This window comes from Suncus etruscus, chromosome 1 (assembly GCF_024139225.1).
Source record: "Suncus etruscus isolate mSunEtr1 chromosome 1, mSunEtr1.pri.cur, whole genome shotgun sequence".
Taxonomy (NCBI): Eukaryota; Metazoa; Chordata; class Mammalia; order Eulipotyphla; family Soricidae; genus Suncus; species Suncus etruscus.
In genome coordinates, this window is record NC_064848.1 from 71,099,705 (window position 1) to 71,121,457 (window position 21,753).

The 21,753-nt window shown below is 43.9% G+C and overlaps 1 protein-coding gene across 1 annotated transcript in view; it reads left to right on the forward strand.

Moving 5' to 3' along the window:
• Positions 1 to 544: 544 nt before the first annotated feature.
• COL15A1 (collagen type XV alpha 1 chain) overlaps positions 545 to 21,753 on the forward strand; it is a 196,607-nt gene continuing 175,398 nt past the window's right edge. The window contains exon 1 of the mRNA XM_049772921.1: positions 545 to 672. Coding sequence (XP_049628878.1) covers positions 545 to 672 — 128 coding nt within the window. The remainder of the gene's footprint in view (positions 673 to 21,753) is intronic.

The window sequence follows — 21,753 nt, forward strand, 5'->3', positions numbered from 1 at the left end:
CTGCTTCAGCAGTGGAACAAGTACCGCAGCCACTTATAGCAATACTGGACCACCTACCAACAGGTAGCCGTCAAGAAAAAACAATTCAAACATAAAATAATAAGACAAAAAATCAGCTCTTGGAGAGGCTGAACCTTGAAAAATGCCCAAAGTAGATGTGGAGAAAGTCCTGCTGGACATGAGGGAGATGCTGGAGAGAGAAAGGGTCTGTAGGCTCTTGGCAAGATGGCCTGGGCCCCGCACCCTCTCACCCTTTCTGCCTCCTCACTTCTTCCTTCACCTTTAGAAACACATCCAAAAACTGTCCTTGGAGAAGGAGGATCTGCAAGCCCACTTGGAAAATGTGCAGCTGACATGGAGGAGTGTTGAGTGGAGGGTCCCAGGAGTGAGAAGTCACCTTTTGAGAGTTAGGAGACCCTGTCCAGGCCCCTCTTACCTCCCTTGGTTGTCTGAGATCCTGGTGCTCCCCTAGCAAGACTAGTTGAAGGAGCCTTGGAGTGGAAGCAGTCAAAAGGGAGGTGTGTCAGGAATGATCAGCGTGGACATGGCAGAGAAGGTGGAGGAGGAGGTGGAAATGAAGATTGGAGGTGACGGCAGAGACTGGAGTTGGAGGAAAAACAGCAAAACAACGGATGACGTCTGCCCTGAAAACAGACTAGCAAGGAGGCTTCAGTAAGTAAGCCTGACACCCTTGAGGGACCAGGAGGGATGGCTTCCCTGAGGGCACCTCACAATCACACCACACCTTACCTCTTTCACACAGATGCTGAGAACACTTGGAGCCGAAGCATATCTGTGCTCAGAGCCAGAGGAAAAAACTGGAATTTCCGTAAACTATCAGAGGTCTTTGTGCCTCAGGAGGCACAGACCCCAGGATGGAGGGCCAGGATATTCTTCTCACCCCGAACCAGGGAACAGGAAGGGTGGGCTGCATTCTCCCACATGGTGCCCCTGTTTTACCACATGAATGGACCCTACCTCATTCAGGTCTCCTTCATTTAACCAGCACTGTCCTTCCTGCCCTCCTGCTCCCCACCGTCTCTTTACCCACCCACTTCCTCTTTTTCCTCCTCCCTTTCCCTTCCATCTCCATCCATTCTGAAGTAGGAAGGATCACTTATTGTTCTATGGAAACCACCACCTCTGGTGCCGTGGTGAACAAATAAAGTAGGCTCAGCCTGCAGAGCCTCTCTCAGGCCCCTGTGAAACTGAAACTTCCATGCAAATCTACTTTGTGTTCAACTGGGAATGATTTATTTTATTTACTTGGGCCACTTGCAAGTTTCTGGATGGGCTGAATATGGGTGAAACACCATTTTCCCACATTGTCTAACATGCCTTTTCTCCTTGACCAAAGCATCTGCTTTTCACACGCCTGGCAATCATGTGCATAAGGTAACCTATAACTGATGAAAGGCAGGATCAGGTCCTGCAAGGGAATCCATTCTCACAAGTTCCCAGTTGTTGCCAATGCTGCATGTATGGTGTTTTAGTAACAGCATGTTCTTCTCGAACTAAAGGAGAGGTAATAACAGTTGTGGCTCTGGCCAGTCACTCCGTAGTATTTTACTCTTAAAACCACACAGATGGTTCTGTCAGTCTATATAAATCAGCAATGTTCTCAATGCCATCAAATCAATTTGTAGAAAATTCCACCCAATATTAGTTTCTTGGGGTTCAGGTCTGGAAGGCATCAATCAGGATGCTGGTGTGGCTGGTCAGGACCAGAGAGAGGCCAGTGAGAGAAGGAATTTGCTGAGATCCTACAGCAAGTTCAGGATAGTTATTTTTTCCCATTTCACAGTGCCCTTTCTTCCAGCAGGATCATTCCCCCTACCTCAGCCATGAGCTGGTGCAGAGCCTCCAAGTCTCTATTTCAGTACTGTTGGTTTCTGCTGCAGGATCAAATCATCTCTCTACTGTAGGGACATTCTGGGATCCCAAGGGAATTTTCTTCATCATCAGAGTCTCTCTGTGGGGTGCAGTTTGGGACAAATAACTGTCCAACCCTCTCTGCCCCTGGCCTAAGGCAATAGGTATGAAGGGAGAAGATAAGGAGAAAAGTTGCAACTTTTTTTATTTTTTGAAAAGTTGCAACTTTCTAATGAGTTTTAACAAAGGCAGAAATGGACCTGGTGGATGTAAGGAGCAGCCTAAGCAGAAGAACTTGTGTCTGGATCAGACACAAGCTCATTTGAGAAGCAGCATAGACCCCCACAGGAGGAGCATACTGAACCTTAGGGAAATCTATTTGGCTTTCTAGAGGCCATGGAATATTGCAAGTGAGCAGGTATTTTCTTGAGGACTTTGGCGATGATGATAGGTGGAGGAATAAATTGGGCCTAAAGGGCACCACTGAGCTCTTTCCTGATTGCAGATCACTTGATGCAAATGACAAAGAGAAAGTGGACCTGAAAGGTCATCTCATCAACTAGAATAAGGATGTATCCTGCTCTCTGGGGGATAGGTGATGTATAAAATCATCTCAAGCACCATATTCCAACCCCAGGTGAATGAGCCTAAAGCAGAGTCACTGCAAGAAATAATCCAGACTAGGCTGAGGGTAAAACACAGGTATTCTGGCAATCTTCTACCTCCTCATATTAAGAGCAAGCTGCAAGCCAGAACTGTCATTTTCATTGAGTCCAGAGACCACACCCAGGTGGGAAATAAGGACAGATAGTTCACGCTAGCCTGAGACAGTCCAGTCTAGGTTTATATGTAAGACAATCTCTATTTTGGAGTAAAACCAAGTTGTAAACAATAGATATAAAGGACACAGGGATGATCTTTGGGTGAAACCAAATTATGAACAAACAGACACAAAAAAAACTAGGGATGGTCTTTGTTTTGGGTAAAATAAGTTGTAATCTAACAGTGAGGGAGCAAAAGGGTATGATGAGAGATTCTAGAGAGGGTCGAGTGTTCCCAGACTCTGAGGCCTGCACCTAGTCTCTGTAGGACAATACATTCCCCTTTTCAGAACCAGATGATGGTACTGAAGAAACAGTAGCGAGAGAAGGAGGACCATATTCCCTATCTCTTGTACAAGATAAGGAAAAGCTAAAGTTGGGTCCTAATCATCCTAGGGGCTGACTTGGACAGGTGGCAGGAGAGGGTTGGGGACTCACTGTGCATCTGCCAAATGCAGATAAAGAACATAAAAACTTGTTTTATGCTGTTTGATGACAGGGATTCAAGCAAGGCATAATTCTACTTTCTTATGTACCATCTCCAATAACCAAAAAGTGACATTGAGTCTCCCAGAAGAAGATATCTGGTGGGTGGAGGTGTGGATATGATTTTTTTGTTTTATTTGAGAAACTGGGGTTTGAGCCACACATTCATTAGTACTCATGAGTAACCTCTAGCAGTGCTCAGGAACTCAGGGACCAAGACCAGAGACTGATCAGAGGCAAATTCTTTGCTGGTGGAGGGAAGCTGTGATGCCAGGGTCTCTGTATTATTGAGGACTCGAAGGTCATGGTCAAGACCTGAGATGGCAGGAGAGTGTATGTTTGGGGAGGGGTGATTTTCAGCCATGTTTGGGTCCTAACCTTCATCTCTGTTCACCTCACAGCAGTGAGCTTGAGAACTTCAAGTGAGAGGGGAGGTTCCTAAGAAGTGGGACGCTACCACAAAGGAGAAAAGGGGCATGAGGCAGGCTGAAGCCTTGTTTTCGAGGCCCTGGGAGTGAGACTATTTGGGGACTGTGCAGTAACAAAGGGCCAAGGTGCTCTGTCTCATGTCAGTGCTCTGAGTCAGTGCTTGTCCCTAGTATCTCCTGGCTCTGATCCTGCTGGCACTGTCACCTGTGCTCATTCCCAGCATCCTGCCAACACATAGAACTACAAAAAAACCAAGGCACAGTCTCTAGAGCAAAAGAACCAGTATCTCAGCCAACCATAGAAGTACAGGGGCTGCTTGTTGAAACAGCTGGTCACCAAACTGAATCTGGTCTCTAAGACCAGCCGGTGCTGCTAAGAAGCAACTTGTGGAACAGTTACAGCAGAAGAAACTAGAACATGAAGCAGTTATGAGACATAAATTCTCTCAGGTTTATTGCAATGGGTAATTGCTTCTTGAAGAAACTTTTTTTGTTGTTGGTTTGTTTGTTCTTATTTTTGGGCCACACCCAATGGTGTTTAGAATTGACTCCTGGCTGTGTGCTCAGAAATTAGTCCTGTTGGGACTATTTTTGGAGTGAGTACGGGCACTTTCCCAAGTATCTCCCTTCCTCTGGGAATGCCTGGCAGTTGTGACCACACCCACAGACACAGTCACCTTGTTTGAACCAGGCCTTCTCCAGGAGGACCTGAAGCAGAGTATATGACCCTAAAATCTGTAATATCATAGCTTTGATTTTCTGGAAAACTTTATTTGTTGGATGTTGTCATCCCTGAAGGAACATTTCAATTGAACATACAGGACATATAACAAGAGCTTACTGAACCTTTTGTCATTGTTTTTGTTGTTGTTTTTGTTTTTGTTTGTTTGTTTTGGGGTCACACCCACCAGCAGTGGTGGCAGCAGCAGCAGCACTTGGGTTACTCCTGGCCCTTCGCTTAGAAGTAGTTCCTGGCATGATTGGGAGAGCATATAGAATGCTAGGAATCGAACCAGTTCCATCCTGGGTTGGCTGTGTGCAAGGCAAATGCCTTACCCCTGTGCTGTCACTTCAGCCCCAACCTTCTGCCACTGTATTAATGACTGCTTTTGTGATACAATAATTTTTGCAAAGAGCTTGCTATAGTTCTTTTCAAAAAATTTTTTTTCTCTTCTCATGTTTTTTTCCTTTTTTAATAATTTTGTTTTCATTTCAAATGTATTGCAATTAATTCAGTTATGTGATACATTTCTTTAAATACAATAATAACAAAAGAAAAAATTACTCCATGGGGCCGGGTAGGTGGCGCTGGAGGTAAGGTGTCTGCCTTGCAAGCGCTAGCCAAGGAAGGACCGCGGTTCGATCCCCCGGCGTCCCATATGGTCCCCCCAAGCCAGGGGCGATTTCTGAGCACATAGCCAGGAGTAACCCCTGAGCGTCAAACGGGTGTGGCCCAAAAACCAAAAAAAAAAAAAAGAAAAAATTACTCCAGTTGTTGCTTTGGGGCCTATATGAGATTCTGGGGGTCAAACCAGAGTGGGCCACTTGCAAGACAAATGCCCTCCCCTCTGTGCTATCTCTCTGGCCCCAAAAAACAAATGGTTGTTTAACCAGGCAAATGTATCCACTTAATTAGGATTTAAGAAAAATAAAAGACAGTATAGTAAGAATACCCAGAGAGAATAGAGATGAAGGCCAGAGGACCAGTTACAATATGAAGCTTACCACAAAGAGTAGTTAGAGAAATAACTAAACTAGCAACTATCATGACAATGATAGAGAAATACAATGCCTCTCTCAAAGACAGGCAGGAAATGGGGAGGAAGGAAATGGTGGACATTGGTGGCAGGAAAGTTGCACTGATGAAAGGGAATGGGCATCTTAAGACTGAAACTAAACTATGAATATGTTTGTAACCATTGTGCTTAAATAAAGACTTTATTAAATGAAATAAAATAATATAAAATGAAGGTCACCACACTGTGTCCCTCCATTCTTTAATAGTGATATTCACCCAAGAGACAGGTTTTTTTAAATTTATAGGGGCCCTATCGAGAAATAAAAAAGATACGGAGGAAGTCAGTCTCCTGGACAGGAAGACCTGCAGGGCTCCCTCTCTCCTTTTCACCCTCATTTTTAGAAACTTCTGAGAAAACAACAGGCTGAAGAACCACAGCTCCTTAATCAGTGGAACACATTTCTGAGTGCTCAGAAGTATAAGGGGAGGTTCCCCAGGAGATAGAAGCATCCAGGGGGAAGTCAGGTGGTAGGACTAGCAGGGATGCCGAGCCAGACCCATACCGAGATTTGCTCCTCCCTTGTTTGAAGGACATCTGAGCTCTCCCAGGATAAATGAAATGGAAAAACAGGAGAATGGTTGAATCAACAGCAAAGATGCTGACTCTAAGGACTGGAGCAATACTGCAGTGAGCAAGGTGTGGCCAACCCAGGTTCAATCCCTGCATCCAATATGATCCCCTGAGCCTGCCAGGAGTAATTTCTGAGTGCAGAGCCAGGAGTAACCCCTGAGGGCCCCTGTGTGTGACTCAAAAAAAAAAAAAAAACTACAAAAAAATTAGAACTACAACTAAAGAAACACATGGCCACAACACAGCTACAATGATGAATGACAGCTAAGGCTTAGCAGTCTCACAGGGCCTGGGGACTTCCACTCTGTACTGAGGGGTTCTTGATTCCTCCCCCCTCTATCTTATCCCTTGGAAGGTAGTGGGAATGATCCTGTTTGTACTGGGGCTGCTGTTTTAGCAGGAAAACAGCTCAATTTCAGCAGGTCCTGCAGGCATTTGTGCAGAGGGTGGCAGTTGTTGGTTGTGGCTTAGAACATGTTCGGAGACATCATTTGCTGGCTTGGGCCTTCGGGCCACTTACCCCAATGCTGCCCACAAAGCCAGGCTGATAATGGTGGTGCCAGTGAGCCTCCCCACTCCAGGCACCTGGCAGCAGTGCTCCTGAGGAAGCTTCTGGCTCAGGGCTGTTATTGTAGACTAAGTTGTTAGCATACATGTGACTTGGAAGATACATTATTTCTAACGTTTTCCATCATCTAGAAGGCATTCAGCTGAAGATATATAGATACAAACTGGTTCATAAACTGCTGATGATCGAGGTTCTTTATTTTTGTGTGATAAGAAACTCCACAATTATTCAGGTTGAATTTCTCATTATACATTCATCTTTTAGAATAAAAGAAATGAAACGAAATAAAGACACTAGATTGGTTATTTCACCTTTTTCCTCAAGTAGCTTATTCTATAAATCATCAATAGATGGGAATTTGTAGTAGATAAGAAAAAACTTTTTGGAGAAAAACACTCTTGTTCTTTGTATTTTAAAAAGAAAAAAAATGAAAATTGAAAAAAAAGCCACCAAAACAGTTTCAGAATCTTGTGATATTATTATTCTTGGCCTCATGTCTTACATCCTTATGGTTATTTGAAGTATTTTCTTTTGCATAAAAGTATGAATTCAGGAATAAAATTTGGGGTTCCATATACCTCCTTGTGTCTGTCTGAGTCCAGGGAGCTGTAGTGCCTCCTGTCCTGGAGCCATCATTACAGTCTATGTCCTGGTGCCAAGTCTGGGACTGAATGGAGAGGCTTTTGCTGTGGCCACAGTCTCCCCGCTGGGGACCTGGGACTGGGGAACTGCCTCCACTTCATGGCCAGTTGGAAGAGAGAACTGAGACTGGGTGGGAAAGATGGAGGGAGGCAGGAGGTGCTGGCCCAGCTCAGGACCAGAGAGCACAGTGGATGGAAGAAGCATATTGTACAGTTTGCTGGAGTTGAAGCAGCAGAATGCATGTTGTTGATATAATGGGAGTTGGACTAGGACATGTCCCTTGGGTTCCCCCACTGTAATGAGAGTTGAACCTGGAGATGCCCCTTGGGTACCCCCACTATCATGACAGTTGGACATGCCCCCTAGACATGCCCATCACACTGGGGAAAAAAAACAAAAACTTGAACAGTTGGAGGAGGGCCCCAGAGTAGTGACCAGAGAAGTGCCAGTCCCCAAGGGGACTGAGATAAAGCATCTGAGAGATGCTGCCTTTTTTTTTTTTACTTTTTTTTTTTTGATGCTTCATTTCTCTTGGACCTGGATCTATAGCCCTACCTCAGCCCCCTCTGGCTAATAATACAAGAGAAGGTGGAGTTGAATGATATTTTGAACTAATTGGAGCATAGATGAATTGAGGTCTCCAGTGAGACTGAAAATATAGGTGAGTAAAAAGGTAGAACCATGCTGAAAGATTCTTGGTTTAGCACCCTCGAATAGCTAAAGCAATCCTTGGGAAAAGGAATATGGGAGGCATTACTTTCTCCAATTTTAAAATGTATTACAAAGCAATAGTTATTAAAACAACATGGTATTAGAATAAAGACAGACTCTCAGATCATTGGAATAGGCTTGAGTACTCAGAGAATGTTCCCCAGACATACAATCACCTAATTTTTGATAAAGGGGCAAGAAATCCTAAATGGGACAAAGAAAGCCTCTTCAACAAGTGGTGCTGGCACAACTGGTTAATCACTTGCAAACAAGCAAACTCAGACCCCCAGCTAACACCATGTACGAAGGTAAAATCCAAATAAATTAAAGATCTTGATATCAGACCTGAAACCATAAGGTATATAGAACAACACGTAGTCTCATGACATTGAGACTAAAGGCATCGTTAAGGAGGAAACAGTACTCTCCAAACAAGTGGAAGCCCAGATAAACAGATGGGAATATATTAAGCTGAGAAGCTTCTGCACTTCAAAGGAAATAGTGCCCAGAATGCAAGAGTCACCCACTGACTGAGTGGGAGAAACTATTCACCCAATACCTATCAGATAAGGGGCTAATATCCAAAATATACAAGACACTGACAGAACTTTACAAGAAAAAAAATCTAATTCCATCAAAAAATGAGGAGAAGAAATAAACAGTCACTTAGTCAAAGAAGAAATACAAATAGCCAAAAGGCACATAAAAAATGCTCCTCATCACTAATCATCAGGAAGATGCAAATCAAAACAACTATGAGGTGCCATCTCACACCACAGAGATTGGTGCAAATCACAAAGAATGAAAATAAACAGTGTTGGCGGGGATGTAGAGAGAAAGGAACTCTTATTCATTGCTGGTGGGAATGCCATCTAGTTCAACTTTTGTGGAAAGCAATATGGAGATTCCTCCAAAAAACTGGAAATTGAACTCCCATACGATCTAGCTATACCACTCCTAGGGATCTACTCTAGGAACACAAAAATACAATAAAAAAAATCCCTTCCTCGCAACTATATTTATTGTGGTGCTATTTACAATAGCCAGCCTCTGGAAACAACCAAGATGCCCTTCAACAGATGAATGGCTAAAGAAACTGTGGTACATATACACAATGGAATATTATGCAGCTGTCAGGAAAGATGAAGTCATAAAATTTTCCTATACATGAATATAAATAGAATCTATTATGCAGAATGAAATAAGTCAGAGAGAGAGAGAGAGAGAAAAAAACACAGAATAGTCTCACTTATCTATGGGTTTTATGAAAAATAAAAGACATTTTTGCAATAATTCTCAGAGACAAAAGAGAGGAGGGAAGGGGCCGGTGAGGTGGTGCTAAAGGTAAGTGTCTGCCTTGCAAGCACTAGCCAAGGAAGGACCGCAGTTCGATCCCCCGGTGTCCCATATGGTCCCCTAAGCCAGGAGCAATTTCTGAGCGCTTAGCCAGGAGTAACCCCTGAGCATCAAATGGGTGTGGCCTAAAAAAAAACAAAAATAAAAAACAAAAACAAAAAAACTCAAAGCCAGTAAAATACTAGCTTTGAAGAAAAAAAAAAAGAGAGAGAGGAGGGCTGGAAGGTCCAGCTCATGACATGAAGCTCATAACAAAGAGTGGTGAGTACAGTTAGAGAAAGAAATACATTAAGAACCATCCTAACAATGTGAATGAATGAGGAAAGTAGAAAGCCTGTCTAGTATACAGGTGGGGGTGGGGAGGGGAGGAGGGAGATTTGGGACATTGGTGATGGGAATGTTGCACTGGTGAATGTGGGTGTTCTTTACATGACTGAAACCCAACTACAATCATATTTGTAATCAAGGTGTTTAAATAAAGATATTAATAAAAAAACTTAAAAAATGATTCTTAGTTTTGGCGGGGGCCTGGCCTCTGAGCCTTGCACTTCCTCTCTTGGGACAATATGTTGCCTCTCAGAATCAGAGGGCAGTATTGAAGGAACAGCAGTAGTAAGTGAAGAAGGAGCATATTACTCCTTATAAAGAGGAGCAAGAACTGAGGGTAAGTCCGGATCATACCAAGCGGCAGACCTGGGTATGTATGTGGACAGCACAGGGACTCAGTGCTGCATTTACCTAACCCAATTGGAGAAATAAAAGAAACTATTTGAGCAGTTGACAGTGAATCAACAAGGCATATAGGACAATAAATTATGCACCATGGCTCGTAACCAAAAAAGGTTAATCATTCCTGGGAGGTGCCTGGTGGTTGGATGTATTGGAACATAATTTTAAATTTTGTTTAATTTTTGGAGCAGGCCTTTGGACCACTGATTGTGTGGTCCCTGGTTGTGCTCAGGAGCTCAGGGACCAGAATCAGGAGAGGTCAAAACTGCCCAGGTGGAAGTGAGCTGTGATGTCAAGGCTCTGTGATATTGAAGACCTGAGGTCAAGGCCTGGGGTGTCAGGACATTGTGTATGTTTGGGGGAAGGTTGGATCTCAGCCCTGAGTTGGGATGTGAGCTTCAGCTCCATTTTCTTTTGACCCAATAGTGCTGATTTGTGGAGACTTAAAATGAAGGAGGTTCCTAAGAAGTTGGGAGGTACAAGGAAGGAGGAAGTAAGGAACTCCAGTCAGGAGGAGACCCCATTTCTTAGGTTTTGGGAGCAACATCATTATGGTCCTAGGAAGGGGACAAAGATCCCACGGGAAGCCTGTCTTGGAGTTTGAACCAAAGCTTGATTCTCACATTTCCTGGCTCTGATCTAGAGCCTGTGACCTGTTCTAATCCAACATCACAGCTACTTGTGGAGGTCAGAAAAACAAGTCTGTAATGCAGAAAGCCCAGTATCTTGGAAACCCAGAAGAATGTGGGCACCTTACAGAAACATCTGGTCACCTACCTGCAGCTGGCATCTCAGGTAAAAATGATGTACCAGAAGATGTGCTGAAGAAGTAGCTTGTAGACCAGCTGCAACAAGAGCAAACTCAAAACAAGTTAGATATGGAGAAATTACAAAAGGACCGAGAAAAATGCTATGATAGATCTGGAAGGAAGAAACAAAACTGTCTCTCTCCTCTCCAGCCTCCTTAACTTCTTCCTTTATTTGAGAAAGTTCTGAAATCTCAGGATATAGAACTAGCAGCTCCAGCATCAGTTGAACAAAGTTCTGAATTCAAGGGAGTAAGAGTGAAAGTTTCCAGGAAGCCTCATTTAGGGAGTTAGGGAGTGGTACTACTAGGGTGGCAGCAATGAGAGAGCTCTACCCAGGCTGGTCCACCTCCCTTGTTTGATTTACATCCTGAGGCTCCCCTATAAGTAATCAAATGGAAAGACAGGAGGAGGTATAATCAGCAGCAATGGTGCTGGCTCTAAGGGCTAGAGCAATACTACAGTAAGATTCTTGCCTTGCATGCAGCCAGCCCAAATTCAATGACTGGGTTGAATCTCTGCATTTTATATGAATCCCTGGCAGTGCCAGGATTAATTCCTAAGTACAGAGGCAGAAAGAACCCATGAACATTACCAGTTGTAACCCCAAAACAAGAAAAAAATGAAAACATGGTGACTGTAGAAAAGATGGAGGCAGTAGAGAAAGTGAAAATAATTAAAATACATAGAAATTTGAGTCTCCCAGATAACCCAGACCTTAAAAAGAGGCCTCAGTAAACCAGAAATGCCCTATCTGTGCCCCTTGGGTTCATCCTCCTGAACTCATGTCTCCCTAACCTCTGATTTCTGTTCACCCGTAACTTTACTTGGGAGCATGGTAGACCTCCATGCCCATCCAAATAAAAATCAAATTTACCAGGTGAGGGGCAGAAGAGAGTGTCATTCCCAAGGCACTCCACAAGCTCACTCCATCCTATCTCACACATCCTGCTAGTTTTCTGCATCTTGGCCTTGACCATAGGTAGAATGGCCAGCACACAGAATAAAAAGCAAAGACCATGTGACTGGTCAAAGAGAACTGACTTTTTTCAGCTCTGTCTCGAGCAGGAGGATGCAATTTCAGGAACCAAGAGTCAAGATTGTTGTCAAGGAAGAAGTCAAGCCCTGAAGGATCAGCCAGGCTCAGTGTCATACTCAGTTTGTATTGTTTTTTCAATCTATTAAATGGAGAAGTTCAACTGAAAATACCACTAATCTAACCCTAATGTCTCCTTTCCATTCTGCCTATGGTCAAGGCCAAGATGCAGAAATCTAGCAGCATGCGTGAGATAGGATGGAGTGAGCTTGTGGAGTGCCCTCTGCTCTCTAGTTCCAGAGGCCCAAGCTGGTTCACCACTCTGAGTGGGAATGTGCTTGGACCCACAGTAGGAAGTCCAGGTGTCCAGCCCCATCCCCATACCCCATACAAAGCTTCTTCCAATTTCCTGCATCCCCAACACCCAATGCAGGAGCACCCAGCCCTGATCTTCCAACCAGGACTGCCAGTGAGTAATGAGAACCCTGTCCCAGCAAACTCAGCCTCACCTCTTGTGGTCGCTGGCATTGAGTTCTCAAGTACCTGAGGAGGCAGGTTGAGAGCCAGTTGACAGCAAGGAGAGAAAGAGGACAGAGTAAGTCTAGAGCTGGGTAGGGCAGGGAGGGGGTTCTGGGTCATTGCCTCAGGTATTTCCTGTCCTGTCATGAGGAGTTGGTGCAGCAGGTGAGGAGGGAAGTACCTAGTATGGCTGATGCTCCTCGGGGCTCACTGACAGTGGTTCTGACTGACAACACGAAACCCACATGACAGTTAGTTCCCTTTCATCATGCAGGTACTAGGCATGAAAGGGGAAAAAGGCACAAATCCACTTGATTATGTAATGCTGAGATCGTTCCTGGTGCTGTGGGGGAAGAAAGTAGGTTCAGCCTGCAGAACATCTCTCAGGTCCCTGTGAAACTGAAACTTTGTTCCATGCCAATCCACTTTGTGCTTAACTGGAAAGGGTTTATCTTATTTACTTGGGTCACTTGCGAGTTTCTGGATGGGCAGAATATGGGTGAGACAGAAATTTCCCACAATGTCTAGCTTTCTTTTTTCTCTTTGAGCAAAGCATGTGCCTTTTCACATGTCTTGCACATTATGTGCATGAGATCACCTGTACCTTATGAAAGACATGATCAGGTCCAATAGAGAAGCCTTTCTCACAAGCTTCCAAGTATTGCTGATGATGCATGGATGGTGTTTCAGTAACAGCATGTTCTTGTCAGACTAAAAGGAGAAGTAACAGTTGTAGCTCGGGTCACCAGTGTTTTACTCTCACAACCACACCAGATGGTGCTGTCAACCTATGAATCAGTGACATTCTCAATACTTTCAAATCCATTGGTAGAAAATTCCACCCAATCCTAGTTCCCTGAGTTTCAGGTCTGGAAGGCATCAGGAAGGCTGATATGGCTGGTAAGGACCAGAGAGAAGCCAGTGAGGGAAGAGATTTGTCCCTAGATCCCACAACAGTTTCAGAACAGGTTTGTCCTGGTCAGCATGTCTCACCCGGGCTAGTCATCAGTGTCCTCATTTCACCAGCATTTGTTTGAATAAAGTGTGATATGAGTTGTCTTCGCAGAAATTCACCTTCTTTTATGGCATTGAATTAGACTCAATTTTACTAACTTAAGCAGAACCATTTGATAAAAATAAAGAAAGTTCTAAAGACTTTGTCACTTGCCTTGTTGTGTTTGAGTCACCGTGTTGAGCACAAGAGTAGGAATCCTGCCCTCCCCCAGTCTCCTGAGGTTTGTGAGTGTTTAACCTCCAATGCCTCCATTTTGTTTCATACCTAGCTATGGTATCCAGAGCTTCATACCTGTAGGCAATTGCTCTGCTGCTGAGCTCCAGCCTGGTTGCCAAGCTCTAGTCAGGCCCAAGTCTCACATTATGTGCAGCATCTGAGTTTGCTTCCCAGGGCACTTTGCTGTTTATCTGCAGCAGCAGGTTGAGGATCATTCTCCTGTTGGAGGCGCTCGTAAGGAGCACAGCGTTGAGGATAACTCCACATGTTGGGTTTTACTCTAAGAATTTCAGCTACATAAGCTAATGTAACTCACAAAACACCCAATAAAGTGGATGCTAGTCGTCCTGTTCCCTTCCCCCCCCCCCCCCCCCCCGCTCTTTACTCCTTACTCTTTGGAATATGGGATCAGAATTTAGGAAGCCTTTGACCCTTTCTGGTGATATATTGCAATTGCCTATGGTGCTGGGGATTGGGTAAGTCTCATGACATCATGTTTCTTAGCCACTGCGCTCTCTCTCTCTCTCTCTCTCTCTCTCTCTCTCTCTCTCTCTCTCTCTCTCTCAACTACACTCTATTCTATTTTCAAGGTAAGTAAGAACCCTAAAACACACAGAGGATAAGGCACTTATCTAAGGTCCCACAGCTAAGCAGTGGCAGAGGTGAGAACTGAATGCACCTCCCTAGTCCCAGAGCTTAGGGGTAACTGCTGGGCCTTTCTGCCTCAGGAGAAGATAGGTGAAGTCTCCCTGTCACAATAACCTGCACCTAGATCGCAGCCCTCTTTCTCTCTTAGTCCAGTCTCCCCATACTGCCCCGGACAGATGGATTTATGAGACTCTGTCATGCTTGGTAGCACATGAGGTCACTCACTGCCCATGAGAGCTAGGCAAACACATTTCTATCACCAGTGCCATGGTGGCAGCAGCCCAAGGACAGTTTCCCACACAGGCCCTAGATCTCCTGGGTACCCACTGCTCCCCTGTTTCCAGCACAGATATCTAGTTCTGTGGGTATTTGTTATGCATATGGCCTCCTCCTTGTTTGTTTTTAAAATAAGGACATCAGGCTGTATCATGGTGGGTAGTTTCCTTTTCATTTTTGCCTTGGAGATTCCAACTTTGAGACAAGGCAGCCAATTCTTATACAATTGCTCTATCCTGATCTGAACTATCAGTGTTCAGACCCTGGGATGAGTGTGCTGCACAGCTGCATGTCAGGAATCTTCTGGGAGTTGTCTCCAGCCTCCTTTTTCAAGGCAAGGGTCACTGGAACTAATGGCTCATCAGATTTTTAAAGAAGGATTTCAGCATCCCACAGAGGAACTGCCAGCTGGGTGTGGCTTTGGGGGCAGCCCTACTCAGGAACTCAAGTGATTGCAAAGTGCTGTGGGATTCTAATGGTCCATGTTGGAAAGGGCAGTGAGGTACTGAGATAAAACTACCCCAAGCTTTCTAAAATCATATTCTCCACTACCAGCTCATATCCAAAATGGGGTGAGCCCACCCAAAATAGGGTGAGCCCACCCTGTCTTGTCCATTATCCTGTCTTATCCCGGGGACCCTCCCTCGATAGGCCATCTTTCTGCTTTGGCAGGAACTGACTTCTGTGTCCTGTTTCCTGGGAGTCCATCAGAGACCACCCAGTTTGTGTGCTTTTCCTGCCCTCAGAGCTGGGCTCGAGGGAGGGTTTGTGTGCGAGTTTTCTGTGCTCCAAGCAGGCCAAATTTCCAAGCCTCTCTACCCCTAGTAATGGCATGTGGTTTTCACTGGAAATTGGAAGGGCCTGAAGACTTAAGTTCCTAGACCCCAGACAATGCCCCTGAAGAGAGAAACAGGCTGGGTTAGCTGACCTGGTGCTCTGAGTGCCACGGGATTGCATCGGAGAGTGAGGCGAGGAAGGGAAGGCGCATATATTCATGTGTCTGCATACACATGAGAATGGCATCACGTGTACATATTTTTGTGTGGGTATGCAAGTATATGCATATATGTACAGGTATAGAAGTGCATCAAGGTGAGGATGGTTCTGTGTGTGCGTGCATGTATGTGTGCATGTGTGTGTGCATGTGCCAAAGTTTGGATTCTTAAACTATAGATCAATGCTTCACATATTTGTTTTACTATACATTTCTTGATGATTTGTCATTAGTAAATATTTTATCTATATCTCCATTTTATATGCCTAGAAACCTGGGGTTATGTAAAAATTTCTCTAACAGAAAGAAGTTTAACATGGAAAAATTCAAGAAGCTGAGAAGGGGGAAGGGATGGAGGGAGGAGAAGAATCTGCATTTTGTTTAACAGTCAATAATAGAGGTGAAACCTGAAAAAAAAATTTCCAGAAACAAGGGCTAGTAAGTTCTTTGTAACACAGGCCAGTTGCAGACAGACTCACTTTAAAAGCTGAGTTGCACTTGGGAGGGTTGGAGGAAGAAAAAGTTGGAGAAAAGTAAGAGAGTGAATTGTTAATTTTATAATAAACACTGAGTACTATTAGTTTTTAAAGCTAAGTGCATGTCTTTAAGCTAAATTTCATGTGGTAAAAATTATCTTTAATGAGTTCTTCAAATGTAGTCTGAGTCCAAACTTTTGTTAATGAAGAAAACAAAGGCTGTGGTTTGGCTTGGTTCTGCAGGAGGCTTTAAAAGAGGTCAAGATTTGTTGAAGACCAAACCTAGATGAAAACTCAGATTGGTCTCTTGTCATCTGTGTGATCTTGGGCAAATTACTTACCTCTCCTGACCTCCTCTGAAAATGTATATTCTGTGAATTAGAGGCACTGCGAGCAGCTGGCTCTAAAGGAGACCTGAGGGCACAATGAGATGAAGTGGGTGGGCCAGAGCACTCTGAGAAAGTGATGATGATGGGCATTGCTGACCCAAGATGCATAGTGGCTTAATTCTAGAGATGCTCTGGGCTGAGTGCAGCCAGCGGGAACAAGTGCAGGTGTCTCAGACCTCCCATCTGCAGGCTGTCCGCTCTGGCAGAGCAAATGGGCCAATGAAGTCCTCGGAAGAACCCAGCCCGCCTTTCTTTCCATCGCTGGGAAATTCTGACTCTGCTCTCACTTTTTTTTTTCCATCTCTGGGAAAATGCTGAACTTCAGTTGAGAGAGAGCAGCTGGAGATTTGAGGTCCTTTCAGTGCAATCTCTTCCCTGTAGAATGGGGGGCATGGTTCTCCGGGAGGGGCCTGGAAGGGCCCCCCAGCTGCTTTCATTCTCTCTGCCCTCTCCTGGGGGTAGTGGGAGCTTTGGCTGCTCTGCAGAAGCCTCTCTAGCCTTGAGTTTGAAAGCTCCAGGAGCTTGTCCTGAAATGGACTGGGTTTTCTTTGGAACCCCAAACTGAAGGGAAATAAAACTGCCTTTTCTGGGTAAGATTCTGGACAGTGCTGGGAAACTTGTCTGCAGAACAAATTGATTTATGGGGCTCCAGCTGTGAAGAACTGTACAGAACAGGGATCAGAGGAGATACTCTCCAGATGTGGCTTCATTACAGGCACAGAGGGTTGGGGGAACAATGGGGCAAAAGACTTCTGAGGTCCGTTCCGGACCATGGAGACTTGGAAGGAGGAGGACCAAGGGCTGAGGCTTGCAGCTGTGGATATTGCACTGGAAAATCAGTCAGAAGCTGTTTTGTTCAACTTCTTGAAATTGCCATGGGGACCTCAAGGCCCAGACAAGGAAGGGACTTAGCTTGCATCACACAGCAAGCAGAGACTAGGAGGCTAGGGCAGGAAGTCACACCTGCTGCTGCCACATTCAAGATCCATCTGTCACCTTCCCCTGTCTCTCACTCCTGACTGAAAGGAGCCAATGCAAGGCTATTTCCTTCTTTTCTTTATTATATTTGGGCCTCATCTCACCAGATACTCAGAGGCCATTCTTGATGTTATTTGTGTGTGTGTGTGTGTGTGTGTGTGTGTGTGTGTGTGTGTGTGTGAGAGAGAGAGAGAGAGAGACAGAGACAGAGAGAGACAGAGACAGAGAGACAGAGAGACAGAGATAGAGACAGAGAGACAAGAGAGGACAGAGAAAGAGGGAGGGAGGGAAGGAGGGAGGGAGGGAGGGAAGGAGAGACAGAAGGGAGAGAGAAGGGAGAAAGAGGAGAGGGAGAGAAAGGGGAGAGAGAGAGGAGAGGGAAAGAGAAGAGGGAGGTATGTGGTACTGGGAAACAAACCTGGTCATGTATGCAAAGCATGCTCTCTTTCCTCTGAGCCATTTCCCCAGCCATCATGACTGTTTCTTCATAGGAAGCTGAAGAAGGGCCCAAGGGCTGAGTTTACCTCTGCCACACTTTTGGGAGATTACCCATAGAGACAAAGAGACTAAGATTTGGCACAGAGGAGGTGAGTTTGCAGAACTATTTCAGTCTTTTGGAGCAGTGTTTCTCAACAGAGAGCCAGTGGTAAAAATTGTGTAAGTGGTAGGCCATCTTTCAAGACTCAAGACTAGGTAGGGTAGGGGGCTATAGGAAGAAAGCAAGGCCAGAAGGGGCCATGGTTTTAAAAAAATTAAAAACAACAACAACAACAACAACTCTGCTCTAGATGAAAGAAGCTATTTGTCAGTCTGTTCTAGTTTGGTTTTGGTTTTCAGGCTACCCTTGGTGATGCTGAGTGCTTACTTCTGGCCCTGTACTCAGGGATTATTTCTGTCAGGTTCCAGGGAGTCTATCAGGTACTGTGGATCAAATCCAGGCTGACAGTACACAAAGGGAGCACTCTTCCCACTCCACTATCTCTCTATCCCTAAACCATTCTCTTTGAAACTTAAGAATAAATCTTACGGAGGTCACCAGGGCTAGGCATGCTATTCTGGTGCCTGTGGTACTGAGGATCACCCACAGGGCTTCGTACATACAAAGCCAGGTGCTCTACGACAGAGATACATCCCAAACTTTCCTTTTTACTTTTCTGTGTTTGTTTGTTTTTTGTTTTGTTTTTGGGCCACACCCGGTGACACTTAGAAGTTACTTCTGGCTTCGTGCTCAGAAATTGCTCCTGGCTTGGGGGATCATATGGGATGCTGGGGGATCGAACCAGGGTTCATGGAAAAACAAGTCATGAAATTTGCTTATAGATAAATGAATATGGAAAATATTATGCTGAGTAAAATGAGTCAGAGGGAGAGGTACAGACATAAAATAATCTCACCCATTTTTTGGGCTATATGAAAAATAAAGGATTGTGAAGCTCACCACAAAGAGTGGTGAGTGCAGTTATAGAAATAACTACACAGAGAACTATCATAATCATGTGAATGAATGAGGGAACTGGAAAGCCTGTCTGAAGCACAGGTGGGGGTGGGGTGGGATGGAGGGAGATTGGGGACATTGGTAGTGGAAATGTTGCAGTGTTGAAGGGGGTGTTCTTTACATGACCAAAACCTAATCACAATTATATATATAATCAAGATGTTTAAATAAAGAAAAAAATTAAAAAAAAAGAAAAATAAAGGATTGTATGGTAATAATATCCAGAGACAATAGAAACAAGTCTAGAAGGACCAGTCCATGGTAGGAAGCTTGCCACAAATAGTGGAGCAGTGCAATTGGGGTAGAGAAGGGTCCTCTATGAAAATGATAGTTGGAACTGATCACACTGGACAAGACTGGATGTTGAAAAGAGATAAAATGATATGCACAGTACCCTTTATTAACAATACTGAAAATCACAGTGTCTAAATGGAAAAAAGAAGGGAGAGAGAAAGAGAAGTAAAATGTCTGCCCTAGTTGCAGGTAGGGGCAGGGGAGGGAACAGAATATGGGATGGGAAATGCGCACTGGGAAGGGTGCTGTACATTGCATGACTGAAACTCATGAACAATTTTATAACCATGGTGTTTAAATAAAATAATTAAAAAAAACACCTCAGCTGTCTGAAAGGAACAGTGAATTCATGCAGTTTTGTTTGGAATTGGAAGATATCATGCTGAGTAAAGTAATCCAGAAGAGGAAAGACAAACACAGGATGATTTCACTGTGGCATATAGTATAATTGGATGAGTAAATGTAGTAAAGTAGGATGATTAAATCACCCTTGACCCCAGAGCTTAGGAGAACAGAGAAGGAAATAAATCAAGTTTAGGAGAACAGAGAAGGAAATAAATCAATGGGGAAAGAAGATGAAAAATAAAAGTAACGAGGACACAGGGGTCTGGGCCTCGGTTATACTGGTGATGTGGGAAGTGGTGTAGCTATACATCAAAAGCACAGACCCAATAACACTGAAAATATGAGATCTAAGTTGTAACCACCGAATTTCATAATGTGCCTGTCAAGGTGGTAGGTGGAAGTGAGAATGGAGTATGGGAGCACTGGTAGTGGGAGTTGACAGTGGTGGTGAGATTGGTGTTGAAATATTCTATACCTAAAATTCAAACCAATAATTTTGTAAATCATGGTTCTTTGATTAAATAATTTTTAAATAAAAACAACTCAGCTATCATGTTGTTCTATTTCCATCAAGAGACAGAACTCCAATGTCTAGCTATGACGTTTTCCTGCCCACATCTGAGTCCCTGGAGCAGAGAATAGTGGGGCTTTGCTGAGGTGCCTAGTTGGCTCTTGGACTAGCAAAGCCAAGGTGCTCCGTGAAGGCAGGAAGGATGGTGCTATATAGTTTTCCTGCCACATCACCTCTATGGGAAGAGAATCTCAATTTTTGAAGCTTGGGAATGAGATTCACATTGCAAAATTGTTAGGGTGAAAATAGAATTATTCCTGAGCTCACAGGTTTAAGACTGTATGAAAGATCTGCATACAAAACCCAGTTTCTAAAGAAGTTGAAGTTTACCACATTGATAATGTAGATGAGTCTGATTCCCTCCTCTCTCCCCACTGATATTCAGACTTCTCCTTTCATTTGATTTCTAGTTGATTATACTATCCTCTAAGTCCCATTGTTCACCATCTTGTCTGGTCTTGTCCCTACACCATTCTCTATCCAGTGTATACTTTATTGAACAGAAATTTGCAGCTAGAACCCTGTCTGTGTCCTCTTGATGAGACTAATTGCTCTGTAATCTGTCTTTGGACCTCTCTAGGACTCTACTCTAGTCCTCTACTCTATCTCTGTCCCATCAACTTGCCATAGTTTCTTTAAGATGACACCCAGCTATTAACCTAAAACAAAGGCATTTCCCCATCTTTCTCTTTCCTGTAAATTACTCTTTTGATATGTAAAAGCCCACCTGGATAGGTTCTTTTATCTTTCTCTCAACCTTCCCCTTCCTGGTGAATTGGGAACTGGTTTAATAAAGAGTGAGTTCTGTTTGGCACTCTCTTAGAGATACCACCAGGTGCAGACAGACTCCATGATTCTTTCCTGACTACTTAATTTATTAATCATCCATGGCTAACTTACCTGCTTCAGAACTGTATATCTGGTGTTGTAAATACAATGTTTGGGGTAATCTCACAAAAAGTAGATTTTATTTTACAATTTTGGCCATGGCATCATATATGGGGCAAGGTCTTTGTCTTACCATCTGTCTAGTATATCTGGAGGGGGCTCCCTTTTATCTGTTGCTGTCTCCCAACACTAGCTATCCCATTTTCTGTTTTTTTTTTGGGGGGGGGTGGGATGGGGTGGGGTGGAGCACACTCAGCAATGCTTAGGGGTTACTTCTAGTTCTGTGCTTAGGTATTACTTTTGTTGATGTTTGTGGGACTATATGGGATGTTGGGTATCCAATCTAGGAGGGCCACATGCAAGGCAAGTGCCATACTCACTGTACTATTGCTTAGCTTCAATTTTGACCAATCAGGTTAACTGGTTTATCTGTTGCTCCACCTTTTCACTTCACTGGTTCAAAATCTCAAGTCAAAATAAATAAGAAGTAATGTAGTAACACTTCACTATAAAAGAACACATGCCAGAACATGTATACACAGTGAATGAATTGTAAGAATAGTTTTCTATAATAAACATTTATTTTAGCAAATTCAGTATATTTTCTGTATTTAATTATAAAAAAAAGTTAACTTTGTTTCCAAAATTATTTGCAAACACATTTTTTCCATTTGACTCTATGATTTATTGCCTGCTTGGCTGACTCTAGAGTGTCGCTCCTACTAAGGCTGTCTATGTACTTCATTCACATAATATCCATTTTAAGTAAAGTGCTCACTGTGTATAAGAATTTGTTTTTTGGAAGTGCTTGATCTATCTATAAAG